At 42.9% G+C, this 25,000-nt stretch overlaps 1 protein-coding gene across 3 annotated transcripts in view; it reads right to left on the bottom strand.

Moving 5' to 3' along the window:
• The window catches only part of kif20a (kinesin family member 20A), a 37,235-nt gene that overhangs the window by 6,699 nt on the left and 5,536 nt on the right, over positions 1-25,000 (bottom strand). For all 3 annotated transcript variants that reach the window (XM_062034877.1, XM_062034878.1, XM_062034879.1), the window contains exons 3-13: positions 15,553-15,681; positions 15,361-15,480; positions 15,127-15,265; positions 12,041-12,216; positions 11,885-11,975; positions 9,993-10,205; positions 6,068-6,179; positions 4,116-4,190; positions 3,901-4,044; positions 3,653-3,821; positions 3,432-3,581 (exon numbers count right to left, since the gene is read on the bottom strand). In XM_062034877.1, the coding sequence (XP_061890861.1) occupies positions 3,432-3,581; positions 3,653-3,821; positions 3,901-4,044; positions 4,116-4,190; positions 6,068-6,179; positions 9,993-10,205; positions 11,885-11,975; positions 12,041-12,216; positions 15,127-15,265; positions 15,361-15,480; positions 15,553-15,681 (1,518 nt within the window). The remainder of the gene's footprint in view (positions 1-3,431; positions 3,582-3,652; positions 3,822-3,900; positions 4,045-4,115; positions 4,191-6,067; positions 6,180-9,992; positions 10,206-11,884; positions 11,976-12,040; positions 12,217-15,126; positions 15,266-15,360; positions 15,481-15,552; positions 15,682-25,000) is intronic.

The following is a 25,000-nucleotide window of genomic DNA, read 5'->3' on the forward strand; positions in this document are numbered from 1 at the left end:
AATTTATGACTAAAACGCCGCTGTGTACACGGACGTAGGGAGAAGTACAGAGCGCCAATAAACCTTAAAGGCACTGCCTTTGCGTGCCGGCACAGTCACATAATATCTACGGCTTTTCACACACACAAGTGAATGCAATGCATACTTGGTCAACAGCCATACAGGTCACACTGAGGGTGGCCGTATAAACAACTTTAACACTGTTACAAATATGCGCCACACTGTGAAGCCACACCAAACAAGAATGACAAACACATTTCGGGAGAACATCCGCACCGTAACACAACAGAACAAATACCCAGAACCCCTTGCAGCACTAACTCTTCCGGGACGCTACAATATATACCCCCCCAACCCCGCCCACCTCAACCTCCTCATGCTCTCTCAGGGAGAGCATGTCTCAAATTCCAAGCTGCTGTTTTGAGGCATGTTAAAAAAAATAATGCACTTTGTGACTTCAATAATAAATATGGCAGTGCCATGTTGGCATTTTTTTTCCATAACTTGAGTTGATTTATTTTGGAAAACCTTGTTACATTGTTTAAAGGCCTACTGAAATGAAATTGACGCGAGTGTCAGAAAGCGACTTGATCGTCTGTAAAACATCATCTATGCAACATTTTGACCAAAGAACCACCATCACATGTTATGTAGACCACAAGGAAGTCTTTTACATTTAGAAAAAAATCATAATATGACCCCTTTAATGCGCCTTATAATCCAGTGCGCCTTTTGTATGAAAATAGACCCGCTCTTTGGCAGTGCCCTATTCTCCAGAAAATACGGTAATGACTTTTAATGACCAGCGGAAACTAGGGCTGGGCGATATATCGCGGGTTTGTCTCTGCGATATAGAAAATGACGATATCGTGATATTGGAGTATACGTTCTCACACAGTTGCTTTTAGCTGCGGGCATTACACTACAGGCGTTTCTCACTCTTTCCAGTCTCTCCTTCTCACAGAGACATAAAACAAGCGCACCTTCTTACACACGTCACATACGTATACGCCCTCGCGGAGCAGAGAGGTAGCGGCATGGGTAACGTTAGCTGTGGTGCGAGTGGTAACACGAGAGAAAGAAGGTGCGAATCTGGTAACAAATGAAGGAAGAATTAGATCTCATGAAAAACAGCAGGGGGTCCATCATCTGGCGGTGGTTTGGCTTCAAGCGGAAAGATGTCGAACAGACAACCGTAATTTGTCAAGTGTGGGGCAAAAGCGTTGCTACAAAAAGTAGCAGCACTGCTAATATGTAGCATCATTTGAAAAGTCACCCGCTAGAGAATGAAGAGTGCTTGAAACTCTGCATGTCAACATCTCAGTTCGGTGCCACACCAACAAAATGCAGAGGCAACCATTTCCACATCAACACCGTATGAAACAAATAGTCAACAACGTCCGCAGGAACCTACCACATAGTGAAGGACATACACTATTTGATTTCCTATTATGCAGCTCATTTTTATTTGACACTTATTGAAATATCTTGTGTGACATCATGCACAAAAGTGCACTTTGTTTTCAACTATTGTAGTGGCGTTCTGTACAAAAAGTGCACTTTAATTTAGTGTTGTTTTGATAAGTCATCTTAGTGACATCATGCACAAAAGTGCACTCGTAGCTTGTTTTAAAATGTCTCTGACAATCTTGCACTTTCTGTTTTGGAAATGACATGAATGTTTGTGCCACTGCTTAATAAATACACTTTTGCTAAATTGACTTAGTTGTGATTTCCCTCTCTGCATGAAAGTTTAAAAGTAGCATATATTAATGCAGTATGAAGAAGAATGTTTTAATGTAGACACATAGAATCATCATACTGCTGTGATTATATGCATCAAGTGTTTATTCAAGGCTAAGGCAAAATATCCAGATACCGTATTTTCTGCACCATAAGCCGCACCTAAAAAACAAAATTTTTCTCAAAAGCTGACAGTGCGGCTAATAACCCGGTGTGCCTTATATATGGAATAATATTAATATTAATTTTCATAAAGTTTAGGTCTCGCAACTACGGTAAACAGCCGCCATCTTTTTTCCCCGTAAAAGAGGAAGCGCTTCTTCTTCTCCGCTAAACAACCGCCCCCATAGAAGAGGAAGCGCTTCTTCTTCTACTGTAAGCAACCGCCAAGGTGAGCACCCGCCCCTGTAGAAGAAGAAGCGCGCGGATATTACGTTTCATTTCATTTGTGTGTTTCTGTAAAGACCACAAAATGTCTCCTACTAAGAGACACGCGTACAAGGTTCCACTGACTTTTGATATTCATGTGAACCACACTGTGGATACAACGGTGAATTATCGCACCACAGAGAATGAGAAGTCGTCCTTCAATGTGGTTTTAGCTTGCCATGCTAACGGCCAGAAACTTCCACCCACGGTGATATTCAAAAGGAAGACCTTGCCAAAAGAGAACTTTCCAGCCGGCGTCATCATAAAAGCTAACTCTTCTTCTCCGGTAAGCAACCGCCCCCATAGAAGAGGAAGCGCTTCTTCTTCTACTGTAAGCAACCGCCAAGGTGAGCACCCGCCCCCGTAGAAGAAGAAGCGCGCGGATATTACGGTTCATTTCATTTGTGTGTTTCTGTAAAGACCACAAAATGTCTCCTACTAAGAGACACGCGTACAAGGTTCCACTGACTTTTGATATTCATGTGAACCGCACTGTGGATACAACGGGAACACGTACGGTGAATTATCGCACCACAGAGAATGAGAAGTCGTCCTTCAATGTGGTTTTAGCTTGCCATGCTAACGGCCAGAAACTTCCACCCACGGTGATATTCAAAAGGAAGACCTTGCCAAAAGAGAACTTTCCGGCCGGCGTCATCATAAAAGCTAACTCGAAGGGATGGATGAAGAAAAAATGAGCGAAGAGACCGGGTGACTTTTTTCACGCAGCTCCGTCCCTGTTGATCTACGACTGCATGCGCGTCCACATCATCGATGGTGCCAAAAAACGAGTGAAGCACACCGAAGAAGAAGAATTCGAGGGGTTTGTGGATGAGTAATAACTTCAGAAAGTGAGCTTTAAATGTTTATTTTGTGTGTTGTGTGACACTAACGTTCGAGCAACGTTGAGTTATTGATGTTGCTATTGCTCTGCACTATTTTGAGTGTTACTATTTTTGTGATTGCACATTTGCACATTACATTTTGGGAGTGAACAGAGTTGTTAGAACGCTGGTTTGTAATATATTATTAAAGTTTGACTGACCTATCTGACTGTTTTTTTTGACATTCCCTTTAGCGTAGCGTAGGTGCGGCTAATAACACGGGGCGGCTAATAGGTAAACAAAGTTTGGAAATATGCCGTTCATTGAAGGTGCGGCTTACAACACGGGGCGGCTTATGGTGCGGAAAATACGGTATATATTGTGTATCGTGACATGGCCTAAAAATATCGAATCCAACTTAAAACCAAGCCGTACCTCTGTGTCCAACATGGAGATATCCCCATCCTCCACATCGCCGTCATCAGTCTCTTCCTCCAACACTGTGCTGTCATTCCCATTGGCAGGCTCCCGCAGAAGAGACAGGATGTAGGCCACTCTGCACTTTGTGGAAGGACCGTGGACCAGCTGGGAGGAAACAGGACAGTCATATTTCTCCTCCCCATCTGTTTGATATGCATCGCTGGCTGTGTTCTTACTTGGGAAGCAATAGCTGAGAACTTGAGCGCCTGGAGAGTCTCGTCGTAGATTGAGGCACACGTGTTGATGTTGACCACCATGCTGGACGTTCCTTGGCCGCAGAAGAAGCCCTGAAGCACGCGGGTCAGTTTGCTGTCCCTGAAGGGCACCACTTGAGGGGGGCGTGACCTGCAGATGGTGAAATATTAGTCGCTCTGTCGCTGGCAGCGTTGCAGTTTTTGGTAGAACAAATAAAGAGCGCGAGTACGTGTTGGTCTGGTTGTGCCTGAGGACAGCGATGCAGCGGCCCAGCGCCAACAGGGAGGCGTTGATGTTGCTGGCTTCCCTCATCCTGTCGCCGTTGCGCTGCTGTTTGCAGCGTTCCGTCCCGGCAAGGTCGCACACCGTTAGTCTGCAGAAAACGAGGAAAATGGTGAATAGCCGAAGGCAAAAGACTAAACACTGAACATTGCGGACACTTACTCGCTGATGTGCACGTTGGGATCGGAATCTTCATCTGGGCGGATGCGCATGACACGGACGGAGAAAATGCTGTGGCTGAAAAGCAGATGATGAAAAACTGTCAGAGAATAAATCGATACTAGAGATGTCCGATAATATCGGACTGCCGATATTATCGGCCGATAAATGCTTATAAATGTAATATCGGAAATTATCGGTATCAGTTTCAAAAAGTAAAATGTATGACTTTTTAAAAGGCCGCTGTGTACACGGACGTAGGGAGAAGTACAGAGCGCCAATAAACCTTAAAGGCACTGCCTTTGCGTGCCGGCCCAGTCACATAATATCTACGCCTTTTCACACACACAAGTGAATGCAAGGCATACTTGGTCAACAGCCATACAGGTCACACTGAGGGTGACCGTATAAACAACTTTAACACTGTTACAAATATGCGCCACACTGTGAACCCACACCAAACAAGAATGACAAACACATTTCGGGAGAACATCCGCACCGTAACACAACATAAACACAACAGAACAAATACCCAGAACCCCTTGCAGCACTAACTCTTCCGGGAGGCTACAATATACACCCCCCGCTACCCGCTCACCTCAACCCCGCCCCCCTCCACCTCAACCTCCTCATGCTCTCTCAGGGAGAGCATGTCCCAAATTCCAAGCTGCTGTTTTGAGGCATGTTAAAAAAAATAATGCACTTTGTGACTTCAATAATAAATATGGCAGTGCCATGTTGGCATTTTTTTCCCCATAACTTGAGTTGATTTATTTTGAAAAACCTTGTTACATTGTTTAAAGGCCTACGTCACGTCCGCTTTTCCTCCATACAAACAGCGTACCGTAATATATGCGGCTTTTACGCACACATAAGTGAATGCAAGACATACTTGGTCAACAGCCATACAGGTCACACTGAGGGTGTCCGTATAAACAACTTTAACACTGTTACAAATATGCGCTACACTGTGAACCCACACCTAACAAGAATGACAAACACACTTCGGGAGAACATCCGCACCGTAACACAACATAAACACAACAGACAAATACCCAGAACACTTTGCAGCACTAACTCTTCCGGGATGCTACAATATACACCTCCCACCTCAACCTCCTCATGCTCTCTCAGGGAGAGCATGTCTCAAATTCCAAGCTGCTGTTTTGAGGCATGTTAAAAAAAATAATGCACTTTGTGACTTCAATAATAAATATGGCGGTGCCATGTTGGCATTTTTTTTCCATAACTTGAGTTGATTTATTTTGAAAAACCTTGTTACATTGTTTAAAGGCCTACGTCACGTCCGCTTTTCCTCCATACAAACAGCGTACCGTAATAAATGCGGCTTTTACGCACACATAAGTGAATGCAAGACATACTTGGTCAACAGCCATACAGGTCACACTGAGGGTAGCCGTATAAACAACTTTAACACTGTTACAAATATGCGCCACACTGTGAACCCACACCAAACAAGAATGACAAACACATTTCGGGAGAACATCCGCACCGTAACACAACATAAACACAACAGAACAAATACCCAGAACACTTTGCAGCACTAACTCTTCCGGGATGCTACAATATACACCTCCCACCTCAACCTCCTCATGCTCTCTCAGGGAGAGCATGTCTCAAATTCCAAGCTGCTGTTTTGAGGCATGTTAAAAAAAAGAATGCACTTTGTGACTTCAATAATAAATATGGCAGTGCCATGTTGGCATTTTTTTCCATAACTTGAGTTGATTTTTTTTGGAAAACCTTGTTACATTGTTTAATGCATCCAGCGGGGCATCACAACAAAATTAGGCATAATGTCTTAATTCCACGACTGTATAGATCAATATCGGTTGATAAAAGTTAGACAATATCGGAATATCGGTAAAAAAAGCCATTATCGGACATCTCTAATCGATACCTTAAAAAAAGAAGATTAAAAAAAAAGAACCTACCTGCGGCTGGAATTTTGGTTAAGGTGGGTGCTGGCAAAACTTTGGTTACGACGTCCTGCCCTCAGAATCTTCCAGGCTTCCTCTGCACTGCGGACTTGGATCCACGTGAGGTCTAACAACACAACCAAATGACATTTTTAAATTATATTTACAATAAATACTGCTATACATTAAGGGTGTAACAATACGTGTATTTGTATTGAACCGTTTCGGTACGGGGGGTTCGGTTCAGAACGGAGGTGCACCGAACGAGTTTCCACACTGTGACGTAACATTATCAGGTAATGAGAAGGGACCTTTATTTTGAAGGCGAGTTGCTCCCTTCTCTAGTTTCCGGTAGTCTCCGCGCGACAGTCAGACGCTCACTCGTTTACACACGAGACGGATTTATGTGTTTCAGCGCTCCGAGTTTTTTGTTTCTCCCTACAAAGTGCCTTGGAAACATTGTAAGTCCTGTGTCTGTTTTATGAGTGACATGAAGACGTTGTGTGCGCGTGTGAATGTAGAAATAGTACTGTGCGACGATAGCTTGTTCTCCTATTTTAGCTTGTTGCTACTTAGCATGTAGCTTCTTTGCTCGCTAGCTCACTCCTCTAAACAAGGGTGCAATGTTTGTGTCTCCTCCTCAGTATATAATGTTTATTATCCTGTGTTGTTTGCAACCATTCCATGTGTAAATCTTATTGGTGTGTGGCTTTGAGTGTTACATGGGCTATGTACGGCTATTTACATCACTTTATGAGCACTGTTTACATGCTATTGCATGGGCTGTGTGTGTATGTGTGAAAACATGTTATGCAGCAAACATTTATAGAAATGTAGTTACTTAGTAGTGTTTGACATATATTTTGTGTCTCTTTATACAGTTTTACAAATAAATAAAGAGAAGATAACAAAAACAAAAGGGAAACAAGGAAAAGAGATATCAAAGAAAGAAATGACCAATTAGACAAGAAGGAAGGAAAAGTGCATTCTCTGTGAAAACCACTAAAGCTTCTTAAAGATAAAAGGCCTGGGGCCGTACTTATCAAGCTTCTTAGAATTACTCCTAAGAAGTCTGCTAAAAGTTGACTTAAGAGTAAATAAATTCTTCGCTGAAAGCTGCACTTAAAAGTTAGTTATCAAGCGTCTTACTCACACTTTCAGCGAAGTGTAGGACTGAATCTTAAGTGTCACACTCAGAGCTGAATTACGACATTACTATGTGCCGTAAACGGAATTTTAGGTGACGTCATTTCTTTGTCCATAGAAATGACCAATCACGGAAGGGAATCCGTTGTCTAAGAATAAAGAAATATCTTGGAAATATTTAAGTGGACAATGGGAGTGTATATTTTGACAATAAACTACAAAATAATACAAAACAAACTAGTCCCCGCCGGCACTCACGCTCCCTCTCTTGTCGCCCACACACTCACTGACGTCACTCACCTCACGGCCACACACATACGCTACTGTCATAACATTTTCTTTCCAATTCATTAATTAGGCAACTAATTTGAAACTGGTGTGGGTGGCTCTATATATACTAGCCCCACTGCAGCCACATGCAGAAATCAACATGGAATCGAAAAGTATTAAATCTGTGACAAAAATAATACCCGCTCTGTCTAAACGATACCGTTTGATCAGCTGCTCGTCATCAAACAAATCCAGAACATCGTTCCGCTCCCTGAATGTTCGCGCACGTCTATCTCGCCTCAGTGCCATCCCCTGCTGGCAACTCCTAACCACTTAAGACACCTCTAAAGGTCTCTTAAATATCGTGGAGAGTAGGAGTGATTCTTAGACTTAAGAACGTTGATAAAAAGCTTTTATTCTTAAGTTTGAGAGTAGGACTAAATTTCGCAAATTCTCAGGACTTAAGTGTAAAATGGCACTCTAAGAAGCTTGATAAGTACGGCCCCTGGACTCTTTCATCCCTTTCTTTGGGATCTTCATGTTAACTATCTGTCAACTTGTTTACGTCACGGACACAGACACGTAGGACGGAATACACATGGACATATTAAGTTGCTACAGAGCTATTTTAAAGCAATGTTAAAAGGATAAAGCCATTGTTTACACATTTTGGTAAATAAAAAACCAGGAAATGTATATTTTGTTGTTTTCTTACTGTACCGAAAATGAACCGAACCGTGACCTCTAAACCGATGTACGTACCGAACCGAAATTTTTGTGTACCTTTACACCCTTACTATACATTCTGTATTGCAATTAATATTCCGCCCTATTTTTATCCCACATTTTCATCCGATTCATAACGTACCATTCATTTATGACCGAATGGAACCATTTTTTAATTGTCCAAAAATTCCCCAAATATCCAGAAATTTTCCGCGACATTTTTTTCCATTCAAAATGAACGGGCAATTTTTCAAACTTGCACATTTACAAACCATTCCAAAGTCAAAACGCTCTTGGGTAATGTTAGTCAATTGCTAGAATCTAAGGGTGTAACGGTACACAGAAATTTCGGTTCGGTACGTACCTCGGTTTAGAGGTCACGGTTCGGTTCATTTTCGGTACAGTAAGAAAAAAAACAAAATATACATTTTTTGGTTATTTATTTACCAAATTTGTAAACAATGGCTTTATCATTTTAACATTGGGAACACTATAATAATTCTGCCCAAAAATAGAAATAGCTGTGTGTGTGATGGATGTGAGCCACCACTAGGCTGATCAGTGCAACAGCAGGCAGTCATGAATGCTAAGCAGAACAATAACATACATATACACACAGGGTCCATTGGTGACGCTTCAAATGGGTTAACATGTTTGACGTGTTGTAAGAAGCATACCCTACTGCTGCTGAAAAATGTCGGCAAACCTCCGTCCTCCATTGTTGTATTGCACCGCGAAGCCGAAGTGTTCCCAAACGGGAGATCTTAACGAGGCAGGAGGGTCTTCCAGCTCTGGCTTTTACATGTTGTCGTAGCCCGGTCGCTGCTAGCATGCCGTGTGTTGTGCCTCAGTGTGCATTGTTTACACACCGTGCGGTACGCTACTTAATATGTCCGTATGGAAACTCGTTCGGTGCACCTCAGAACCAAACCGAAACGGTTCAATACAAATACACGTACCGTTATACCCTTACTAGAATCCTATCTTTTGCAGGTATACAATTCAGTCATATTTTGGTACTTGACACATGCGCTTTTTAAGCTATTCCTGCAGGTGTATGTCTCAAAGTATGCTATTCTGGCACTTTACAGATGTTAACTGTTAGCATGGTAAAGTTTGCATGCATGTATGTTAACGTGTTCGCTTTTTTGGCTAAATTTACAGGTATACACCTCAGAGTCGTATATTTTGGTACTTGATGCACACTTACTGTTAGAATGGTAACGTTAGCATGCTAGCTTTTGCAGCTCATTTTGCAAGTATATACCTAAGAGTCATATATTTTGTTAGCTGACAAAGACAATAATTATCAGTGTCTTCCTTTGGCTTGAATACCGTATTTTTCGGATAATAAGTCGCAGTTTTTTTTCATAGTTTGGCTGGGGGTGCGATTTATACTCAGGAGCGACTTGTGTGTGAAATTATTAACACATTACCCTAAAATATCAAATAATATTATTTATCTCATTTACGTAAGAGACTAGACGTATATCAGCATGTTCTCAGTTGGTTATTTATGCCTCATATAACGTACACTTATTCAGCCTGTTCACTATTCTTTATTTATTTTAAATTGCCTTTCAAATGTCTATTCATGGTGTTGGGTTTTCTCAAATACATTTCCCCCAAAAATGCGACTTATACTCTGGTGCGACTTATATGTTTTTTTCCTTCTTTATTGTGCATTTTCGGCCGGTGCGACTTATACTCCGGAGCGATTTATACCCTGAAAAACACGGTAAATACATTGAATTTGCACCTCTTTGTACAACATTAATGTTAAATCTACAGCACTTACCCTTCACATAAGGGTTGCCATTCTTGTCCTCGCTTAGCCGCAGCGCAATCCTCTTTTTCATCTGGGGGGAGGGCGTGGCGTCCAGCAGGTCGTACACAAACTCGTTGTAGATCTCGTAGGAGGACACCCAGATGGAGAACTGCAGCCCTTCCTCCAGGTCGTCGCCGCCGCTGTGCGACAGGCTGTCGGGCTCCAGGCAAACGCTGTCGCAGTCTGCATGGTCAGACATTCCACATTTAAAAAAAAATATAAATCCCAACATTGGCATGTGAAGGCTGTTGTGTGGATGTCGAAGTGTAGTGGCTGTGTGGTAGTACATGTGCAAACCTCACTAAGCGTCAACAAGCTGACAGACTTTACTCATTGGCTCGTGCTCTCGATAGGCCTTGGCCGATAATCAATAAATCAACTTAACAAACAACAAATGAAAAATGAACTCAATTTTGCCGGCATTTATAAATTGCCATGTTTGTCTTCTGCTTCCAAACAGGGTGAAAGAGGGTTCACTCTGTGCGTCGCTCTCAGAACCTCAGCGGGTTTGTTCGATAGAATTAAATGAACGGAGTAAAACCTTTTGTCAGTCGGCCACAATCTTTGTGTCTGTGAATGGAGGGTCTGCGTCTGCCAACCGAGAGCAGCGACACAGCCCCGCTAGTCGCTGGTGAGAAACATCTCAAGGTCGAGGCAAACGTCCCGATGTGGGAATATTTCGACTCCAAACCGAATGAGCAACATGAGCCTATCAACTTTGACAAACGAGCCATTACGGCAAATTTGTTGGAAAGGGAGGACAAAAACCCCGCAAAACGCACAACCCAGTTTTCCAAACCGGGGTGGGGGGGAATGCACTTTAATATGTTTAATACTGTATTTATTAAAGTGCAATTTTTGCTAACAGACATTGAGAGTCTATTTTATTCTTTGTCAACTTATTTAGCATAAGTTGTTGACTTTCACATTTCAAAAGGTAAAAAACCTAACAAGAAATACAAATGTTTTTGCAAAGGTTTATTTGCATTATCATTGTTATATAGCAAGGACTTTTTAAAACGCCGCTGTGTACACGGACGTAGGGAGAAGTACAGAGCGCCAATAAACCTTAAAGGCACTGCCTTTGCGTGCCGGCCCAGTCACATAATATCTACGGCTTTTCACACACACAAGTGAATGCAAGGCATAATTGGTCAAAAGCCATACAGGTCACACTGAGGGTGGCCGAATAAACAACTTTAACATGGTTACAAATATGTGCCACACTGTGAACCCACACCAAACACGAATGACAAACACATTTCGGGAGAACATCCGCACCGTAACACAACATCAACACAACAGAACAAATACCCAGAACCCCTTGCAGCACTAACTCTTCCGGGACGCTACAATATACACCTACCCCCCACGCCCCCACCCACCTCAACCTCCTCATGCTCTCTCAGGGAGAGCATGTCCCAAATTCCAAGCTGCTGTTTTGAGGCATGTGGAAAAAAAGAATGCACTTTGTGACTTCAATAATAAATATGGCAGTGCCATGTTGGCATTTTTTTTCCATAACTTGAGTTGATTTATTTTGGAAAACATTGTTACATTGTTTAATGCATCCAGCGGGACATCACCACAAAATTAGGCATAATAAAGTGTTCATTCCACGACTGTATATATAAGAGTTGGACAATATCGGCAAAAAAAGCAATTATCGGACATCTCTAGTCTAAAAAATACATTATTTAAATGATAATCTTGATAAGAGTAAGATGGAGTGTCATTTCATACTACTAATGTGTGATCAAATAAAAGAGAAACATGTTTTGAATAGCTCTGTCATTTGTATTAAATGGTTTCTCTAAAAAATAGGGGGGAATCCCATTTTAGGCCATATCGCCCAGGCTCACCTTCCAGTTGGGTAGCAATGTTGCTCGTTGTCGAGAGACCGCCAACGCCGCTGTCCCATATCGAGGTGCCGCCTCGACGGGAATTCTCATCCTACAACACACAAAATGAACATTTGAAGTCCGGCTATTTTCCCACCCTGGATTAGATTAGTGTACCTCTTTGAGCAGAGCGCTTCGCCGCATTTCCTCCTCCTTGACCTCGTAGGGCTGCAGGTACTTCACGTCCTGGTACAAGACGGGCTTCAGGGCCATGGTGGTGTACAGACGACCCTGGACTTTCCTGAAGAGAGATACTAAAGCTCGGGGCAGAAGGCCCGCCTTGCGACCAGTTCCTGCAACACACATTGTGAGAAAGACCTGTTGAATCAAAGTGAAACACTGGCTATTAAGGGTGTAACGCTACACAAAAATTTCCGTTCGGTATGTACTTCGATTTAGAGGTCACGGTTCGGTTCATTTTCGGTACAGTAAGAAAACAACAAAATATACATTTTCTGGTTATTTCTCAAAATTTGTAAACAATGGCTTTATCCTTTTAACATAATAACATACATATACACACAGGGTCCATTACCAGGGTTAATGCAGTCAACATATATCAAATAAAAACTAAATAAAATAAGGCTCAAAATTGGTTTCTTAAAGGCCTACTGAAATTAAAATGTTTTATTTAAAAGGGGATAGCAGATCCATTCTATGTGTCATACTTGATCATTTCGCGATATTGCCATATTTTTGCTGAAAGGATTTAGTAGAGAACATCGACGATAAAGTTTGCAACTTTTGGTCGCTGATAAAAAAGCCTTGCCTGTACCGGAAGTAGCGTGACGTCACAGGTTGAAAGGCTCCTCACATTTCCCCATTGTTTACACCAGCAGCGAGAGCGATTCGGACCGAGAAAGCGACGATTACCCCATTAATTTGAGCCAGGATGAAAGATTTGTGGATGAGGTACGTGAGAGTGAAGGACTAGAGTGCAGTGCAGGACATATCTTTTTTCGCTCTGACCGTAACTTAGGTACAAGCTGGCTCATTGGATTCCACACTCTCTCCTTTTTCTATTGTGGATCACGGATTTGTATTTTAAACCACCTCAGGTACTATATCCTCTTGAAAATGAGAGTCGAGAACGCAAAATAATACCTGGGATTTATATAGCGCTTTTCTAAATACCCAAAGTCGCTTTACATGTAGAACCCATCATTCATTCACACCTAGTGGTGGTAAACTACTTTCATAGCCACAGCTGCCCTGGGGTAGACTGACGGAAGCGTGGCTGCAATTTGCGCCAACGTCCCCTACGACCACCACCTATCATTCATCATTCAATTCCCCGGTGTGAGTGGCACCGGGGGCAAAGGGTGAAGTGTCCCGCCCAAGGACACAACGGCAGCGATTTTTGGATGGTAAGAGGCGGGGAGCGAACCTGCAACCCTCAGGTCTCTGGCACGGTTGCTCTACCCACTACGCCATGCCGCCCCATGAAATGGACATTCACAGTGACTTTTATCTCTACGACAATACATCGGCGAAGCGCTTTAGTTACGGAGCTAACGTGATAGCATCGCGCTTAAATGCAGATAGAAACAAAAGAAATAAACCCCTGACTGGAAGGATAGACAGCAGATCAACAATACTATTAAACCATGGACATGTAACTACACGGTTAATGCTTTCCAGCCTGGCGAAGCTTAACAATGCTGTTGCTAACGACGCCATTGAAGCTAACTTAGCAACGGGACCTCACAGAGTTATGCTAAAAACATTAGCTATCCACCTACGCCAGCCCTCATCTGCTCATCAACACCCGTGCTCACCTACGTTCCAGCGATCGACGAAAGACTTCACCCGATCATAGATGCGGTCGGCGGCCCGGAAACGGAGGAAGTCAAGGTGAGGTCGGCGGCTAGCGCGTCTGCTATCCATCTCAAAGTCCTCCTGGTTGTGTTGCTGCAGCCAGCCGCTAATACACCGATCCCACCTACAGCTTTCTTCTTTGCAGTCTCCATTGTTCATTAAACAAATTGCAAAAGATTCACCAACACAGATGTCCAGAATACTGTGGAATTTTGCGATGAAAACAGAGCTTTTTGTATTGGATTCAATGGGATCCGAATACTTCCGTTTCAACCATTGACGTCACGCGCATACGTCATCATACATAGACGTTTTCAACCGGAAGTTTAGCGGGAAATTTAAAATGTCACTTCATAAGTTAACCCGGCCGTATTGGCATGTGTTGCAATGTTAAGATTTCATAATTGATATAAATGGTAAATGGTAAATGGGTTATACTTATATAGCGCTTTTCTACCTTCAAGGTACTCAAAGCGCTTTGACACTATTTCCACATTCACCCATTCACACACACATTCACACACTGATGGCGGGAGCTGCCATGCAAGGCCCTAACCACGACCCATCAGGAGCAAGGGTGAAGTGTCTTGCTCAAGGACACAACGGACGTGACGAGGTTGGTAGAAGGTGGGGATTGAACCAGGAACCCTCAGGTTGCTGGCACGGCCACTCTCCCAACTGCGCCACGCCGTCCCCATATATATAAACTATCAGACTGTGTGGTGGGTAGTAGTGGCTTTCAGTAGGCCTTTAACAAAACCTTTCTACATATAAAGTGCAACATTAAACTGCTTCAAGTTGTTGCTCAGATTAATTAAATTTCTTCTACATACAAAAAGTGCAACATTAAACAGTTTCATGTCAACTCAGCCTCAGATTAACTTTTCTTCCCCCCCCAGCCTGGCTAACTTGGCAGTAAGAGGATATATGGGCTCATTGTTCTTCCACCATAGAAGTGGCTCAAAATGTAGTTTTTAATGCAATATGGTCTTAAATCTGCTGCTATAAAAACATTTGTTATTGCTTTAGCCCTGCCTGACTCGCCGAGGAGAGGCTGCTTGAATGCGGTGGGAGCTGTGTTTGTTCGTCTTTCTCTTCGTTGAAGCGATGTTATCCATGGTTGTATCGCACCAAACGGGAGATCTTAACGAGGCAGGAGGATCTTCCAGCTCTGGCTTTTGCATGTTGTAGTAGCCCGGTCGCTGCTAGCATGCCGTGTGTTGTGCCTCGGTGTGCATTGTTTACACAAAATGCGGTACGCTACCTAATATGTCCGTGTGGAAACTCGTTCGGTGCACCTCTGAACCGAACCGGAACCCCCCGTACCGAAACGGTTCAATACAAATACACGTACCGTGACACCCTTACTGGCTATAGAATCTTACCTTGAACTGTATAAGTCTTCCCAGAATTAGTGACGCCGTAAGTGTAAAGCAGTCGGTTCTCTCCTTGGAGCACATTTCTGACCATCTCTTTCATGGTGCACTCATAAAAGTGCTGCTGTGTGGTCTCTGGTCCCAGGATCTGATTCAGATGGGCAGCAACAGCAGGTGTATTTGTGACCATATGTATCTGTCTCTTCTTAAAGGACCTCAATGGCTTGATGTCTTTTCCCTCACCTTGGAGAAAGTGAACTTGTGCATGCTCGGGGAGATGCCTCTCTCTGCCATCTTTGTGTTTTGGGAGCACTTGGGCGCTTTGAGCAGCAAGTTCTCGTCATCTTGGATGTTCACACAACCCTAAAAAGGAGCAAGCACGTTAGACGACACACACGCACGACCAGCAAAATGGCTTGGCGTCTGAAATCGGACCTGCTCTTCGCCCCTTTCTCTCTCACACTCTGTGAGGGGTCGGATGCGTAGGAACACCTTCACCCTCTCCGGGTCGTCCTTACCACCACCGCTGCCCGGTCCCATCAATGCTGATTTCACAGCCGTTTCCTGTGACACAAACGCATCGAAAGCTGAAAGAAGTGAGCAATTTATGAATTGACACGGTAACAAAATATACCAATGAAGTGGCTTTGGCTTGACACATTTTGGAGAAAAATAATGGAGTGCAGCACTGGCTGTAACTAGCAAAAGTGCTGTTGGTTCATATCAAGCAGAGATGTGTCTACACTAGGGCTGGGAGATATATCGATATACTCGATGTATCGCGGGTTTGTCTCTGTGCGATATAGAAAATGACTATATCGTGATATTCGAGTATATGTTCTCACACAGTTGCTTTTAGTTCCGGGCATTACACTAAAGGCTTTTCTTACATACGTCACATACGTATACGCCCTCGCGGAGCAGAGAGGTAGCGGCATGGCTAAAGTTAGCTGTGGTGCGAGTGGTAATACGAGAGAAAGAAGGTGCGAATCTGGTAACAAATGAAGGAAGAATTAATTCCCCAAGAAAAACAGCAGGGGGTCCATCGTCTGGCGGTGGTTTGGCTTCAAGCGGGAAGATGTCGAACAGACAACCGTAATTTGTCAAGTGTGGGGCAAAAGCGTTGCTACAAAAAGTAGCATTACTGCTAATATGTAGCATCATTTGAAAAGTCACCCGCTAGAGAATGAAGAGTGTTTGAAATTCCGCATGTCAACATCTCCGTTCGGTGCCACACCCACAAAACGCGGCGGCAACCATTTCCACATCAACACCGTATGAAACAAATAGTCAACAACAGAAGGAGATAACGTCTGCAGGAACCTACCACATAGCGAAGGACATACACTATTTGATTTCCTATTATGCAGCTCATTTTTATTTGACACTTATTGAAATATCTTGTGTGACATCATGCACAAAAGTGCACTTTATTTGTTTTCAACTATTGTAGTGGCGTTCTGTACAAAAAGTGCACATTAAAGGCCTACTGAAAGCCACTACTACAGACCACGCAGTCTGATAGTTTATATATCAATGATGAAATCTTAACATTGCAACACATGCCAATACGGCCGGGTTAACTTATTAAGTGCAATTTTAAATTTCCCGCTAAACTTCCGGCTGAAAACGCCTTTGGATGATGACGTATGCGCGTGACGTAGCCAGTGAAACAGAAGTATTGGTACCCCATTGAATCCAATACAAAAAGCTCTGTTTTCATCTCAAAATTCCACAGTATTCTGGACATCTGTGTTGGTGAATCTTTTGCAATTTGTTTAATGAACAATGAAGACTGCAAAGAAGAAAGCTGTAGGTGGGATCGGTGTATTAGCGGCGGACTACAGCAACACAACCAGGAAGACTTTGACTCGGATAGCAGACGCGCTAGCCGACGCTAGCCACCGACCGCACGGATGATCGTGGTGAAGTCCTTCGTCCTTCAGTCGATCGCTGGAACGCAGGTGAGCACGGGTGTTGATGAGCAGATGAGGGCTGGCTGGCGTAGGTGGAGCGCTAATGTTTTTATCATAGCTCTGTGAGGTCCCGTTATACTAAGTTAGCTTCAATGGCGTCGTTAGCAACAGCATTTTTAAGCTTCGCCAAGCTGGAAAGCATTAACCGTGTATTTACATGTCCATGGTTTAATAGTATTGTTGATTTTCTGTCTATCCTTCCAGTCAGGGGTTTATGTATTTTGTTTCTATCTGCATTTGAGCCCGATGCTATCACGTTAGCTCCGTAGCTAAGTTAGCTTCAATGGCGTCGTTAGCAACAGCATTGTTAAGCTTCGCCAGGCTGGAAAGCATTAACCGTGTATTTACATGTCCATGGTTTAATAGTATTGTTGATCTTCTGTCTATCCTTCCAGTCAGGGGTTTATTTATTTTGTTTCTATCTGCAGTTAAAGGCCTACTGAAATGAATTTTTTTTATTTAAACGGGGATAGCAGATCTATTCTATGTGTCATACTTGATCATTTCGCGATATTGCCATATTTTTGCTGAAAGGATTTAGTATAGAACAACGACGATAAAGATTGCAACTTTTGGTATCTGATAAAAAAAAGGCTTGCACCTACCGGAAGTAGCGTGACGTAGTCAGTTGAACATATACGCAAAGTTCCCTATTGTTTACAATGATGGCCGCATGAAGTGAGAGAGATTCGGACCGAGAAAGCGACAATTTCCCCATTAATTTGAGCGAGGATGAAAGATTTGTGGATGAGTAAAGTGCAAGTGAAGGACTAGTGGGGAGTTGAAGCTATTCAGATAGGGAAGATGCTGTGAGAGCCGGGGGTGACCTGATATTCAGCTGGGAATGACTACAACAGTAAATAAACACAAGACATATATATACTCTATTAGCCACAACACAACCAGGCTTATATTTAATATGCCACAAATTAATCCTGCATAAAAACACCTGCGTGTTTGTTATGCTAGCTCCTAGCTCCTCTGCTAGCTCCTAGCTCCATAGAACACGCCAATACAATTCAAACACCTGATCAACACACACAATCACTCAGCCCAAAAGACCGTTTACCTAACCCAAGGTTCATAAAGCTTATATATTTTTAAAAAGTTACGTACGTGACGCGCACATACGGTCAAGTTATCGAATGTTTAGCAGCCAAGGCTGCATACTCACGGTACCTGATATTCAGCTGGGAATGACTACAACAGTAAATAAACACAAGACATATATATACTCTATTAGCCACAACACAACCAGGCTTATATTTAATATGCCACAAATTAATCCTGCATAATAACACCTGCGTGTTTGTTATGCTAGCTCCTAGCTCCTCTGCTAGCTCCTAGCTCCATAGAACACGCCAATACAATTCAAACACCCGATCAACACACACAATCACTCAGCCCAAAAGACCGTTCACCTAACCCAAGGTTCATAAAGCTTATATATTTTTAAAAAGTTACGTACGTGACGCGCACGTACGGTACGGTACGTGTTATGCTAGCTCCTAGCTCCTCTGCTAGCTCCATAGAACACGCCAATACAATTCAAACACATGATCAACACACACAATCACTCAGCCCAAAAGACCGTTCACCTAACCCAAGGTTCATAAAGCTTATATATTTAAAAAAAGTTACGTACATACGCAAAAAAAAGCCAAAGCTGCATACTCACAGTAGCACGTCTGCGTCTTTGTCATCCAAATCAAAGTAATCCTGGTAAGAGTCTGTGTTGTCCCAGTTCTCTACAGGCGTCTGTGTATCCAAATCAAAAGTCCTCCTGGTTAGAGTCTCTGTTATCCGAGTTCTTCCATCTTGACTGCATCTTTCGAGAATGTAAACAAAGAAGCGCCGGCTGTGTACTGTTGTGGCTGACTACGTTCGAAAAATACGTCCATTTCGCACCGACAACTTTCTTCTTTGCTTGCTCGGCTTCCTTCTCCATAATGCAATGAACATGATTGAAACAGATTCACGAACACAGATGTCCAGAATACTGTGGAATTATGAAATGAAAACAGAGCTTTTTCGTATCGGCTTCAATGTGGAAGGCATACCCGTGTTCGTCGGGCTACGTCACACGCATACGTCATCCTCAGAGGCGTTTCGAACCGGAAGTTTAGCGGCAAATTTAAAATGTCACTTTATAAGTTAACCCGGCCGTATTGGCATGTGTTATAATGTTAAGATTTCATCATTGATATATAAACTATCAGACTGCGTGGTCGGTAGTAGTGGGTTTCAGTAGGCCTTTAAGCACGATGCTATCACGTTAGCTCCGTAGCTAAAGTGTTTCGTCGATGTATTGTCGTGGGGATAAAAGTCACTGTGAATGTCCATTTCGCGTTCTCGACTCTCATTTTCAAGAGGATATAGTATCCGAGGTGGTTTAAAATACAAATCTGTGATCCACAATAGAAAACGGAGAGAGTGTGGAATCCAATGAGCCAGCTTGTACCTAAGTTACGGTCAGAGCGAAAAAAGATATGTCTTGCACTGCATTCTAGTCCGTCACGCTAACGTTCCTCATCCACAAATCTTTCATCCTCGCTCAAATTAATGGGGTAATCTTTCTCGGTCCGAATCGCTATAGCTGCATTGAAAACAATAGGAAAATATGAGGAGGCGATCAACTGACTATGTCACGCTACTTCCGGTACAGGCAAGGCTTTTTTTTAATCAGAGACCAAAAGTTGCGAACTTTATCGTCGTTCTATACTAAATCCTTTCAGCAAAAATATGGCAATATCGCAAAATGATCAAGTATGACACATAGAATGGATTTGCTATCCTCGTTTAAATAAAACATTTTCATTTCAGTAGGCCTTTAAACATCCCTCATTGACATTATCATTAGACATTTATAAAAATAAAAATAAAAGAACAATAGTGTCACAGTGGCTTACACTTGCATCGCATCTCATAAGCTTGACAACACACTGTGTCCAATATTTTCACAAAGATAAAATAAGTCATATTTTTGGTTCATTTAATAGTTAAAACAAATATACATTATTGCAATCAGTTGATAAAACATTGTCCTTTACAATTATAAAAGCTTTTTACAAAAATCTACTACTCTGCTTGCATGTCAGCAGACTGGGGTAGATCCTGCTGAAATCTATGTATTCCATGAATAGAGAATTAGACTTAGACTTAGACAAACTTTAATGATCCACAAGGGAAATTGTTCAACACAGTAGCTCAGTTACAATGATGGAAAGTGTAAGGATGGAAAGGACAATGCAGGTATAAATAGACTAAAAAAGCTATAAAAAAATATAACATATATACGAATATATACATATGTGTACAGAATAATTTATATACAGATATATTATATTATGTCTTTAACATATATACAATATATACCAATGACCATGTACAATATTACAGTATATATAACAGCAGCAGCATAAAATAGAGAGTAGGTCCAGCAGGAAATAGAAAATAGACATTATAAACAAAGAGAAGTAGCTAACATGTCAGGTGTCAGGTAATAGGCAGATGTCATCTATTGCTGTATGGCGAGTGATTATACAGCTGGATGGAGTACAGAATGAAGGAGTTCTTCAATCGCACAGTGCGGGAAGGAAGTTGAAGGAGCCTGTTGGAGTATGAACTCCGCTGTCCCTTAATTGTCAGGTGGAGTGGGTGGGCAGGATTGCCCGTGATGGCCAGCAGTTTGTCCAGTGTCCTCCTGTCCCTCACTGACACAAACGCCTCCAACTGCGTGCCAATAGTTTGGCAGGCTTTCCGGATCAGTTAATCAATCCGGTTTGAATCCCTTTTGCTGGCGCTGCTCCCCCAACCAACCACTGCAAAGTACAGTGCACTGGCCACAACAGACTGATAAAATATCTCCAACAGCTTGCTGCACACATTAAAGGACCTAAGCTTCCTCAGGAAAAAGAGTCTGCTCATGCCCTTCTTGTAAACAGCTTTGCAGTTGTCTGCTGTTCAAGTGGACTCCCAGGTACTTGTACTGCTCCACTACTGCCACCTCCCGGCCCTGGATCTTGATGGGCTCCACCGGGGTCACTCTCTTCCTGAAGTCAATGACCAGCTCCTTGGTCTTGTCCACATTAAGGACCAGATGGTTCGCCTGAGACCACTCCACAAAGTCAGCGATCAGTGTCCTGTACTCCAAGTCCCGTCCCTCTCCGATACACCCGACCACGGCAGAGTCGTCAGAGTATTTCTGCAGGTGGCAGGACCTGGAACTATACTGGAAGTCTGAGGTGTACAGGGTGAACAGGAAAGGAGACAGGACGGTCCCCTGTGGAGCACCTACACCACTGACCACAGTATCCGACAGGGAGCCCCCCAGTCGCACAAACTGGGGCCTGTCAGACAAGTACCGTATTTTCCGCACCATAAGCCGCACCTAAAAACCACAATTTTTCTCAAAAGCTGACAGTGCGGCTAATAACCCGGTGCGCCTTATATATGGATTAATATTAATATTTATTTTCATAAAGTTTAGGTCTCGCAACTACGGTAAACAGCCGCCATCTTTTTTCCCCATAGAAGAGGAAGCGCTTCTTCTTCTACGGTAAGCAACCGCTCCATAGAAGAGGAAGCGCTTCTTCTTCTCCTGTAAGCAACCGCCAAGGTGAGCACCCGCCCCCGTAGAAGAAGAAGCGCGCGGATATTACGTTTCATTTCGTTTGTGTGTTTCTGTAAAGACCACAAAATGTCTCCTACTAAGAGACACGCGTACAAGGTTCCACTGACTTTTGATATTCCTGTGAACCGCACTGTGGATACAACGGGAACACGTACGGTGAATATTCGCACCACAGGCAATGAGAAGTCGTCCTTCACCGTGAGCTAGCTAGCTTGCCATGCTAACGGCCAGGAACTTCCACCCACGGTCAATCAATCAATCAATGTTTATTTATATAGCCCTAAATCACAAGTGTCTCAAAGGGCTGTACAAGCCACAACGACATCCTCGGTGTCGAGTGGGTCTGACATAATATTGTGAAAGTCCAACACATCAGCGAAAGTCCAGTCCATGGTGGGGCCAGCGGGAACCATCCCGAGCGGAGACGGGTCAGCAGCGTAGAGATGTCCCCATCTGATGGACAGGCTAGCGGTCCACCCCGGAGCAGAGTAGAAAAGAAAAGAAAAGAAACGGCAGATCAACTGGTCTAAAAAGGGAGTCTATTTAAAGGCTAGAGTATACAAATGAGTTTTAAGATGAGACTTAAATGCTTCTACTGAGGTAGCATCTCTAACTTTTACCGGGAGGGCATTCCATAGTATTGGAGCCCGAATAGAAAACGCTCTATAGCCCGCAGACTTTTTTTGGGCTCTGGGAATCACTAATAAGCCGGAGTTCTTTGAACGCAGATTTCTTGCCGGGACATATGGTACAATACAATCGTCAAGATAGGCAGGAGCTTGACCGTGTAGTATTTTATACGTAAGTAGTAAAACCTTAAAGTCGCATCTTAGGTGCACAGGAAGCCAGTGCAAGTGAGCCAGTATAGGCGTAATATGATCAAACTTTCTTGTTTTTGTCAAAAGTCTAGCAGCCGCATTTTGTACCATCTGTAATCTTTTAATGCTAGACATAGGGAGGCCTGAAAATAAAACGTTACAGTAATCGAGACGAGATGTAACGAACGCATGGATAATGATCTCAGCATCGCTTGTGGACAAAATGGAACGAATTTTAGCGATATTACGGAGATGAAAGAAGGCCGTTTTAGTAACACTCTTAATGTGTGACTCAAACGAGAGAGTTGGGTGGAAGATAATACCCAGGTTCTTTACCGAGTCGCCTTGTTTAATTGTTTGGTTGTCAAATGTTAAGGTGGTATTATTAAATAGATGTTGGTGTCTAGCAGGACCGATAATCAGCATTTCCGTTTTCTTAGCGTTGAGTTGCAAAAAGTTAGCGGACATCCATTGTTTAATTTCATTAAGACACGCCTCCAGCTGACTACAATCCGGCGTGTTGGTCAGCTTTAGGGGCATGTAGAGTTGAGTGTCATCAGCATAACAGTGAAAGCTAACACCGTATTTGCGTATAATGTCACCTAGCGGCAGCATGTAAATACTAAAGAGTGCAGGGCCAAGAACTGAACCCTGGGGAACTCCGCATGTTACCTTAACATAGTCCGAGGTCACATTGTTATGGGAGACACACTGCATCCTGTCAGTAAGATAAGAGTTAAACCAAGACAAGGCTAAGTCTGACATACCAATACGTGTTTTGATACGCTCTAATAAAATATTATGATCAACAGTATCGAAAGCGGCGCTAAGATCAAGAAGCAGCAACATAGATGACGCATCAGAATCCATCGTTAGCAATAGATCATTAGTCATTTTTGCGAGGGCTGTCTCCGTAGAGTGCTTTGCCCTGAAACCGGATTGAAAAGGTTCACAGAGATTGTTAGTCACTAAGTGTTCATTTAGCTGCTGTGCGACAATTTTTTCGAGAATTTTCGAGATAAACGGTAGGTGGGACACCGGCCGGTAGTTCACCATGAGGTCAGGATCGAGGTTAGGTCTTTTGAGTAGAGGATGAATAACCGCTTTTTTGAATGCTAGAGGAACAGTACCAGAGGAAAGTGATAGGTTTATAATATTTAACACTGATGGACCTAATAATACAAAAAGCTCCTTGATAAGTTTCCCAGGAATTGGGTCAAGTAAACATGTTGTTTGTTTTGTCCCATTTACACATTTTAACAATTCCTCCAATGTTATTTCATCAAAGAGAGAGAAACTATTTTGGAGGGCAATGTCCGTCGTATATACCGTCGTATTTGTGTTAATAGAACCCAGTTGTAGCTGAGATGCATTGTCTTTAATCTCTTTTCTAATGACTTCAATTTTCTTATTAAAGAAATTCATAAAGTCATCTGCTGAGTGGGTGGAGCTACTGGGAGGAGTCCCTTGTTGGGTTAGCGATGCTACTGTACTAAACAGAAATTTAGGATCATTTTTGTTGAGGTGGATGAGATTTGAGTAATATTTAGCTTTAGCTGAGGTAAGCATGCGTTTATAAGTTATTAAACTATCACTCCATGCTTGATGGAAAACCTCAAGTTTAGTCGCACGCCATTTGCGTTCCAGCTTTCTACATGATAATTTCTGGGCTTTAGTTTCTTCTGTAAACCATGGGGTACGCCTTTTAGGGGCCCTTTTTAGCTTTAGCGGTGCTACAATATCAATGGTGTCGCGCAGGGCGTCGTTAAAGCTGTTAGTGAGGTTATCAATAGAGCCCACATAATTTGGGAATGGCGCCATTACTGAAGGCAGTAGGTCAGTAAGAGTCGTCGTTGTGGCAGTATTAATGTTGCGGCTGCTATAGTAGTTATTATTATTATTATTAGTTTGTTGACAATGAGTCAGAACTTCGAATTTTATAAGGTAATGATCGGACATTACTTTAGTGTACGGGAGTATCGTAACTTTAGAGGTGGTGACACCCCTGACAAGCACTAGATCTATCGTATTACCGTTGCGATGCGTGGGTTCATTTATTATTTGTGTAAGACCACAGCTATCAATTATAGTCTGGAGCGCCACGCATGGAGGGTCCGATGGGGTATTCATATGGATGTTAAAGTCTCCCATTATGATTATATTGTCGGCGTGCGTCACTAGATCAGCAACGAACTCTGAAAATTCATTGATAAAGTCCGAATAGGGCCCAGGGGGGCGGTAGATGACAGCCAGGTGGAGAGGCAGCGGTGTGACAAACCTCACAGTAAGCACCTCAAACGAGTTATATTTATTATTTAGGTCCGAGGTAAGGCTAAAGTTTTTGTTGTATATTAGTGCAACACCCCCACCCCTTTTAATGGGGCGGGCAATATGCGTTCCCGCATAGCCAGGAGGAGACGCCTCACCCAGCGCAAAAAATTCGTCTGGTTTGAGCC

This window comes from Entelurus aequoreus, linkage group LG23 (assembly GCF_033978785.1).
Source record: "Entelurus aequoreus isolate RoL-2023_Sb linkage group LG23, RoL_Eaeq_v1.1, whole genome shotgun sequence".
Taxonomy (NCBI): domain Eukaryota; kingdom Metazoa; phylum Chordata; class Actinopteri; order Syngnathiformes; family Syngnathidae; genus Entelurus; species Entelurus aequoreus.